The sequence below is a fragment of the Thunnus albacares genome, chromosome 16 (genome assembly GCF_914725855.1).
Source record: "Thunnus albacares chromosome 16, fThuAlb1.1, whole genome shotgun sequence".
NCBI classification, from domain to species: Eukaryota; Metazoa; Chordata; class Actinopteri; order Scombriformes; family Scombridae; genus Thunnus; species Thunnus albacares.
Window position 1 is genome coordinate 1,724,799 of NC_058121.1, and position 9,651 is coordinate 1,734,449.

Below are 9,651 nucleotides of genomic sequence, written 5' to 3' on the forward strand. Positions count from 1 at the left end.
TTTTTAATTGATTGGTTGATTCATCCAATCTCAAAGGCCTTTCAAGGTTCCTGGAACCCCTTCAGAAACCAGGGAAACATCGTTATTCTATTCAAAATTTATTGTATCAATTAAAGAAACTCTTTGGTACTTTACTTCCTTGTGTTAGCAATTGTCAGAGTGGGGAATGCCTGAAGGTTGACAGGTGAAGCATGAAACATTCTTTTCAGTGAAACAGGAAACAGGTTTTTCTCATGCACCTCCTCCCTGTGTGAGAGATTAAAAGTGTTTCTGCACATCCAAGAGGTGCTTTTTCGCCAGCACCAGTCAAGATGAAGATGTGTCATCTGCTTTGCAGCTTCCTGCTGGCCCTGATGATGCTGAGCAGCATCCCGGCTCTTGTGAATGGATGTGAATTTGAGTCTGTTTGTGGGGCCCAGGCTCCGGGGGACATTATGATTGGTATAATGTTGCCGTGTCATCGCAAAGTGAAGGATGTTAATGATCGAATTAGTCCTGAGAACTACCAATGCACAAAGTGAGTATAAGAACTGATGAATTTATATATGTGATGAATTAGATTATTTATTTGTGTCAGGAAGTGTTTCTTTTATTTTGAATAAGTTGTAGCTGTTTTTTGTGACAAAACAATTTTATTATTTACCAAGAAGATAGGCTTAGTAATTTCAATAAATTGCTTCATTGTCTATTTCCTTTTTTATTTTTATCTTTATTCTTTGAATTTTCCTTTTGTTCCCAACTACCATCAACATTTTTTGCAATTCCAACAGACATATTTATCAGTTCTTTGTAGTAAACTCACATAAATTATACTAATGTATATATTTAAGTTTTCTCATTTTTGTATTGTTATAAGGGAACAAAAAACAATCAACCATTCAAAAGAAGTAAATCCACACTAAATTAAAAATGTACTGTCTAAATTACAGATGATGTGACTTCAACAGAAACCTATTTCACAAAGCAAGTTTACTGACATATTGATCATTTTACTGATAAAAAGCATAACATTTCAGGGAGTTCTACTCAACGAACGTATCCAGCTAAAAGAGTAAATATGCTTTGATAAGGGTCGCTTCACCTTATATGTATGTATATGAAAAACAAATATTTTCTCTTCTTTTCAGTGGTAACCCTCCAGTCAGATAGTTTTGGTTTTATTTATCCAAGATTTGAGATATCTGTCTCTGAGATTTCTGTCTCCACACCAATACATGGGGGTGAATGATTTCAGTAGAAAGTAGCTCCGATGAGCAATTTTGACAATGAAGTGAGGTGGATTATCCACAGTAAAAGACAGTTTCTCAGAAGAAATTTAGCTGTTGACATTTTAAATGCAATTTATGCTGTGAGCACCACAAACTAAATTCCATTCACCTCCACAGTATTGGGGTGGAGGCAGGAATCTCAAACAGGAATATATATATATATATATATAAATATATAAAATAAAAAAACAGGCAGGAAAATACAGCTCATTTGGCAGTCTTCTGACAATTTATAGAGAGAGGGAAAATTGGTTTGTAACCTTTCTTCTTCTAGATGTATCATTCTTATTTTCCATCAGCCAAATACCACCTCCGAAATGTTCTCGGTGTTTTGTATTTTATGAGTTAATTTATCCATAAATTGTACTTCCTGAATTGTACTTTTCCAGAAAATTAAGTCTGGAGGCATGGTCTTTCCTTTGCTTCAGTGCTGTGACAATTCTAAACAAATATTTTTCATCCTCAATAAGTTCAATTGGAGGTTTCCCCAGCATCATGTGCTCTGCTTTTAAAGATAATGGTTTTTTGAAGGCTGCATCTATAAACTGAAACTCCTGTGACCAAAATGTCTACAGATTTACATGTGTAAAATAAGTGTGTAAATAGCTTGCTTTAATTTCACCAAAGTTCCTCCAGCACCAGGAATGTAATGTTTATTTATACTGTCTGTTTTCAGTTTTGATCTGAGGCCATTTATGAAATCCTTGGCTATAATCCATGTGATTGAGGAGATAAATGCAGGAGGCTTCCTCCCAGGAGTGCGTCTTGGATATATGGTGTGTGACACGTGCTCATATGCAAGCAAAGCGTTGCAGAATGTGGGGCACATGCTCGCAGTCAACACCTCTCTAAATATGCAGTGCAACTACACCAACTTCAGGCCCAGAGTCAAGGTTATTTTAGGAGCACTATACTCTGAGGTGTCTGTCGCTGTGGCCAGACTGCTGAATGTGTACATGGTCCCTCTAGTAAGTCACAAATGCCTTCTGAATACATATTACTGCAAAGTATTTGATATTTAAGGTGCATTTGTTAAAGAAACACTCCAAAATATTGGGACATATGCCTGTTTGCTTTCTTAAAGGGAGTTAGATAATTGATTTAAATTTCATGTCTATGCATTCAGTACGGGCCCAAAACATGTTCAAACACTGATGGCAGACGGAAATGGTTAGTTCTATAAAAGATGCCTTCTAGAAACTACAAGTCTGCTACAACAGCTGGGCTCACACTGCACTAGAAGTGCTGTACTCATCATGGATTTAAACAATTTAAAATTTTTGATGTATTGGTGCACTAGCTATAGTATAATGTGTAAGTAAGACAGTTGGATGGCATATGTTTGGTCTTTTGCCAGAGACTAGCTGTTTGCCCCTACTTCCAGTCTTTGTGCTAACCTGGCTTAAGCACAGTTTTCAGTGAACCCACAGAAATTAAATTGGTAATATTTTATCATCTAACTCCTGTTAAGACTGCAAACAAGTGCATTTCCCAAAATGTAAATGTTGTACATATTGTACATATTACTAATCCTACTGACATTTTGACTGTTCTGAACAGTGTGCTGGGTGAAAATTTAGGGATTTGATGGGAATTTTGGGTGCTACAAAAAAATTCTGGTATTGCATCATTACAGTATGTAATTGAGAAATATAAAGCATGCTTCTTATATATATTTAAGTTTATTTTTTGTGTATTTAAAATTTGTTTTCAAATTTCTCTTATCAGCTGAGCGGCTCATCATCTTCACCAGAACTTAGTGATAAGCTGCGTTTCCCAGTTTTTATGCGTACTATTCCCAGTGACACGCATCAAACCAAAGCAGTGGCCAAAATGATGGCTCACTATGGCTGGGACTGGGTCGGGGTTGTGTATGCAGATGACGCATATGGCAAAGCGGCTTTCCAGAGCTTTCTCAAGGATGCTGAGAAAAATAATGTATGCTTGGCCTATCAGGAGGTGATGCCTCATCACACCGATCATGAGCACAGCATGAAACGCATCAAGCAGATCACCCAGCAAATCTGCTCCTCTAAAGCCCAGGTGGTACTGCTCATCCTCAAGGCAGAGGTGGTGGAGCTCCTCTTTAAGGAAATGATGCGGACCAACACATCAAGGATCTGGATTTCAAGTGACGCCTGGACCAGGAGCAGGTCCCTTGCACATATGGATGGCATCAATGACATTGGGGACATTTTGGGCTTTAGCTTTGTTGCAGTAAGGAGTGAATCATTTGATAATTATCTCAAGAATCTTTCAGCAACCCCAGGAGGATACAACCACTTCATTGATGAATACAAAAACCTGAGATTTAACTGCTCCTCTGAATGTTTTTCAACCAATCCTCCATCTTATTGTCCCACACCTGATGTCCTGAAAATGAAATCTGGCAATGCATGCAATTTCATGGATCCCCAAAGGCAAAATGATGACTTTCTCACAAAGGCTCTGGAAACAAGTGAATCCTTCACTGAAAGAGTAGGGGTGTGGGCCATAGCTAATGCTCTCAAAAAGCTACTGAGGTGCAACAGTTCCTCATGCTCGGGAGAAATTAACTTCCCACCATGGAAGGTGAGAACCAACCCGGACACCAGAATAAAACATTGGCATTGTACATTTCAGCAAACCACGGATACATTGAACGTCTAGGTCAATGTTGGCCATTATCAGTTGAATAATGATGTTTTAGGATGTGACAATGCTGTGGTTAATGTCTGGTTAGGTTTAGGCACAAAAACCACTTGGTTAGGATTAGGGATATATCATGGTTTAAATGTCCCAACATTTCACTAAAAACACCCGGTTTTGTCGGTTGAAACGGGAAGCGGGCATTGATTTCGAGGTGGTCTGGAACCGTGCTCTGCTGATTTCCAACTTTCTTCCATCTAACCATCCTTTTCACAATCCACCGACCCCTCCTCCTCCTAATAAGAAAGTCAGCTCATATAGATGTCATGTGAACTGTGTCACTTTAGAAATGTTAAGATGATACATATTGTTGAAATGTTGATATGCTACATATTACAAGTCTTGAAACGTGGAGATTCAGCGTATCTGTGGTTTGCAGAAACGTACAATGCCAAAGTTTTACCGACCAAGCTGTGAGAACTGAGAACATCTTAACATGAGAACAGATTCAAATTTGAAACTGTAGCTTCCTTCCATTCTAGGAATTAGTGCAGCACATGTGTAATGTATGTTACCTTAATTGTCTGTAAATTATCTGTCACAGTGACTAATCTCTTTATATTTTATTTTAAATTCTTGTTAATTGACATTATGCCCTTTGCTTTGCAGCTTCTTAAAGAACTGAGGACGATTAAGTTCAAGTTTGACCACCAGACTTATTTCTTTGACAAACATGGCGATTTTGTCAATGGTTATGATCTGATAATGTGGGAAAAGGATGGACACCACAGAAGATTTCAAAAGATTGGGAGATACCATGCTCTTGATGAAAAAATAGAGCTTGATATGAAGAATTTCAGCTGGCTCTCAACGGCCAATACCACAGTAAGACAACACTGAACCCACAGAATGCAGTCACAGGTCTGATTGCTGCTATAGTCAGTGTATTCACTGTGTATGTGTCCTTAGGCAAGACAGTGGCTGACTCAGGAGAAAAAAGGGCTTGAATCATACGACAGTCTGACAATTTATGTAACTTTTCCAAAGCAGTCAATCCAACAATCCCACCCCTTTTATGCAGAGATTGGCCTCATGTTGTGGAGGTGTGAAAAAAGATGAGCTTGAACCTCTCTCTAAGTGCAGATGCAGCCAGGTAGACACTATGGCAGCAGGATTTTGCCCTGCTTTTGGGTGTCTATTAGGAACAGTTGTATATAGTTTTGCCTTTAGATGTGATTGGATAACATGTTGCACAGTGTGGTTTGTTTGAAGCATACTGAACCTTTAACAAATTAACTGGGGACCATAAACATCGTTAAGACTCACAGAAACTCTTGGTGTTGAATACTAACAACATGATCACTATTTTACAATGGTAGATGCACATATACAGTACCAGGACACACTTAGTCCAAACTTTTGACTGATTTTCCTGGTTTCTTCTTTCAGACCCCTCAGTCCAGATGCTCAGAGAGCTGCGCCCCTGGCTCAGTCAAGAAGATCTTGAATGTGTCTTGCTGTTACAGTTGCATCCCATGTGTGGAGGGAACCTATTCAGATGTCCCAGGTATACCTGATTGACATACCAACTTTACCTTTAATTTGAGCTTTTCAGATTTTGTGGCCTGCTGCTCACCAAACCAGAATGGCCTTATCCTGCCAGATATGTACATCACTGTCTCTTTTTAACAGATCTTAATGACTGCAAAAAATGTGCCAGTGGAACTTGGTCGACCAAGGGTTCAAGTCAGTGTCGGCCAAGATCTGAGTCCTTCCTGCAGTGGAGAGATCCTCACCCCATTGCCATAATGACAGCCTCAGCCTTTGGCATTTTGCTCTTGCTAGTTAGCCTCATTATCTTTTTGGTGTACAGAGATTCCGCGCCTATGAAAAGAGCTGAGGTAAGATTGTCCTGTGTGATGATGTCTGGTCTGGCAGTGAGCTTCTCAAGCGTGATATGCTTCATGGGCAAGCCCAGTGTACACCTGTGCCGGGCCCGCCAGGTCATGTATGCCCTGGGCTTCACACTGTGTGTGTCCTGCATCCTAGTCAAGGCCTTTCGTACCTTCCTGGCTTTCCTTCCCTTTGGTCAGATGACACACAGACGACTACACAAACTTTACAAACCACCTGTAATTGTAATTGTCATAACTGCTCTCCAGGGAATAATCTGTCTTTTCTGGCTGGTCTTTGATTCTCCTGATATCGATAACAAACCTCCACCCCCACAAAGCATGAGGAAAGTAATCCAGTGTAGTGAAGGTACCACATACATTGGTTTTGGCATCATGTTAAGCTACATAGCTCTGCTAGCTTTGATCAGCTTCCTCTTGGCCTTTAAAGGCAGGAAGGTTCCTCAGGAGTTCAGTGAAACAGGCTACATCATTTTTAGCATGCTAATGTACTTGTTTGTATGGGTATGTTTCATCCCAGTCTACATTACCAACAAAGAAGAGAGCACTGCTGTGCAGGCTTCAGTCATTCTAGTATCCAGCTACGGCATCATCTTCTGCCATTTCTTACCCAAGTGCCACGAAGCACTTTGGGGGTCAAAGACCGACACACTGGAGAGAATTCTGAGGAGGTGGCGAGCCATCTCCAGGCCAAATCCTGATCCAGACCCAGAGACAAACACGAATATCCCCAGAATAAATACAATCTCTCAAAACAATGGCAGGTTATCAAGTACGTCCAGTACATCAACTATATTGAGCTTAGAGACACAGGGTGAGGTTAGCCCTGCTGATTCTCAGTTTGTCATAATGCCTATGTCCAATGAAAATAGACATGCCTATTCACTGTATACAAGGCAAGGAACAAACGTGATGAGGAGACGTAGGAGTATATCCTTCTAAAAATGGTTTCAGGGAAATTCAAATCTTTTGATATAACATGATATGATATGATATGATATATGATATGATATGATATGATATGATATGATATGATATGATATGATATGATATGATATGATATGATATGATATGATATGATATATGATATGATATGATTAATTTTTGTATTAAAACAGTGATGATCAGTGATGTCAATATGTGTTGGAAATCTATGTCATATGACATAAAATATGTTTTCTGCTGAAAACTGTTATATTCTTCAATATACAGAAGACCACATAGGACTCATTTGAACTGTATACAGCTGCAAGTGCTAATAAAACAAAAATGTTTTTTACAGTCCTGTTGTAAATTGTTTACTTGTGTGCATCATGTGCTTTTTTTAAACCAAAGTCAGCAGCTTAACAGGTCAGCAAGGCTGCATAGCTGGATAACTTACCACATGCTGTAACTTTGTGTCAAGGTGATGTAAAGTTACACAGAATGTAAAAATTGTACACTCTGTGACAGTGGGCTACATCACATGCTAAAAGCCAAATCCTAACCCTAGTAAGATACTTAGGCAAGGTGGCTGAGAATTTACCATGTGCCTTGTTACTTCAGACCATTTAATTTACTGACCAATCATACAGGATTCTTTGTAATCTTTTTGGCCATAAGACAAGCATCCAAATATTTCACATACAGTACATTTGCCAGTCAATACATTTAGTGAAATTAGTTGATTTTGCTACATAGTGACCATTAGCCAAAACTCATGGAACTCATGAAATCTGCACTGCTTGAAGATGCTTGGAATTTTTTACAATCCCCTATTTTTTTCTTGTTTTTATTTTTTTTCAAAAACAATGGTTAAACTATAGAAATGTTAGCCAATTTCATAAACTTTCTGAACCACTTTTAGAAGTCAAAAAAGTCAAATAAAATGATGATACAATCAGAATGATCATTTTTGATCATTTGCGTTTTGTTTGACTAATGGAATGGTGTTAAATTGCATCTACACAAAATGTCAGTGTTGTATACATTACGTACTGTAGCTCAGAGAACTCTGAAATATCAATCTTGCTTCACCCATCAATATATAACTCTACTCATACAGCTTTGCCCACAAGATTTAGTTTGTTTGACTTAAAGCTGCACATAGTGTGACTGTATGAGTAGAAAGTTTAACTGCTCAACCAGTGTCAATTTCCCAAGGTTGCACACCAGGTTTACACTGTATTTGGTAACAGGGAGTATAGCACCAGGACCCAAGCAAGGGGCAGAGTCTATAAAAAGGGGCTGGAAGCTCACCTGAGCCTTTCTTCCTGCACTGAGACACACCTGAGAGAGCAGCTGAGGCCAGCCTTTCTTTGGTGTTTGATTTGATAGGCTCCCTTTTGAGATATGTTTAAAAGCATGATTTTAATAGTTAAATTGTATAACCATGAAATATTGCTTTTACCTAGTATTAAATTAAATATCTGTTAAATAATTGTTAAATATGTGTTATTTGTTAGATTCTTCATGTTTGGTGAGTGACTAAAACTTGTTTTTTGTAAAGTTTTCTTTTGTATATGTGCGTCTGTTTCTTTTAGTTTTTAAATAAAGACGCTACTACTAGAGGAGCCAACCAATGTTTTTCCCAGATTTTAGTGTGCCTTTACCTAAATCAGTTGAATGTTTTTTTTTTGTTTGTTTTGTTTTTATTAATTTACTTGTGGGGCTCTCTGCTGTGTTAAGGGGGAACTGAGTGGCTATTTTGCATGTGTGCTTATTGTATGGTTTGAGTCACCTTAGCTTGCTGTGAGTAGGTCAATTTAAGTGTTGTAGGGGTTGTAAAATGAAAGGATGTTCAATTTTATCAAATGCCTTAAAGAAATCTAAGAAAACTTTGATCTTATCAAAGCACTTATTTTAACCCAAACCACAATCTTTCCCTAAACCTAACCAGACCTGAACTATAGTGTTGACACATCATAAAACCAAAACCTAATCATAAAAACCTTTCAACAGTGATGTGTAACGGTTTTGGATGATGTGGTCCTGCTGATAGATGCATCACATCAGAAAACTATTCTGTGTGTCTGGAGTGCATGGACCAACAACACAGTTTTTTTAATTTGAAGGAGTTGGATAATAGTCATAAGCAGAGTAACATGAATGTGAATGTGCATTAGGCATTCTCTCAATTTAAATCATGCAGTAGCCTTGTTATTCAATTAAACATAACATATAGTAATAAATGGTTATCTACACCTTACATTCAAAATGAAAGTTAAAGATCCCATCCAGACACATATAAATATAAAATACATAAATATAAAAATACTCTGCTTGGAACAATGATGTGTGTTTGATATGGTTTTTCCACAAAAAAGTGTAATTACCACTTTAAAATCCTTACAATATCATCTACTCCTTCACCCTCATTAAAAATTCCAGAATATATGAATATGCAAATATATTTCATTTCAAAATTTTAATTGTTGGATGCAAGATGTCTCCTACTTTACTTTAAAGTCCATTCTCAGTGTTTGTGCACTGGAGACTTCAAGTTTCCACAGCTGAATATTGAACCAGGATTGCCTTCAAACTAGTTGTGATGTCATAAATCCTGATTTTCAATGAGCTCAGTGAAAGTTTCCCCTTTTAGCAGATGCATATGAAAACAGCCTTCCAGTGTCAGACTACACATACATCATTCTGCACAGAGAAGTTCAGTTACACCAAATTGAGAATTGTTATAGTAATAATAATAATGAATATATCAATCTCCCCATGAGCTGATGTCCAGAATCTGCCCTGAATGAGGATGTTGTGATTCAAGATTCTGTACACAGAAGCCTCCACATACCAACAAAAATATCCCTGACAGGATGTCTATCTACAGGGGGGCTAAGCTTCAGAGCATTACA

At 38.1% G+C, this 9,651-nt stretch overlaps 1 protein-coding gene across 1 annotated transcript; it reads left to right on the forward strand.

Moving 5' to 3' along the window:
- Positions 1 to 311: 311 nt before the first annotated feature.
- On the forward strand, positions 312 to 7,090 carry LOC122965374 (G-protein coupled receptor family C group 6 member A). Its single transcript, XM_044329390.1, has 6 exons — positions 312 to 517; positions 1,945 to 2,236; positions 2,997 to 3,839; positions 4,566 to 4,781; positions 5,346 to 5,463; positions 5,589 to 7,090. Exons 1-6 carry the CDS (start codon positions 312 to 314, stop codon positions 6,749 to 6,751), a joined length of 2,838 nt encoding a protein of 945 aa, XP_044185325.1. The 3' UTR covers positions 6,752 to 7,090.
- The last annotated feature ends 2,561 nt before the right edge of the window (positions 7,091 to 9,651 follow it).

Coding starts and splice junctions, on each gene's coding strand:
- LOC122965374 (XM_044329390.1), top strand. CDS start 312: ATGAAGATGTGTCATCTGCTTTGCAGCTTCCTGCTGGCCCTGATGATG. Junction 518..1,944: donor GAGAACTACCAATGCACAAA/GTGAGTATAAGA, acceptor GTCTGTTTTCAG/TTTTGATCTGAGGCCATTTA. Junction 3,840..4,565: donor TTAACTTCCCACCATGGAAG/GTGAGAACCAAC, acceptor TTTGCTTTGCAG/CTTCTTAAAGAACTGAGGAC.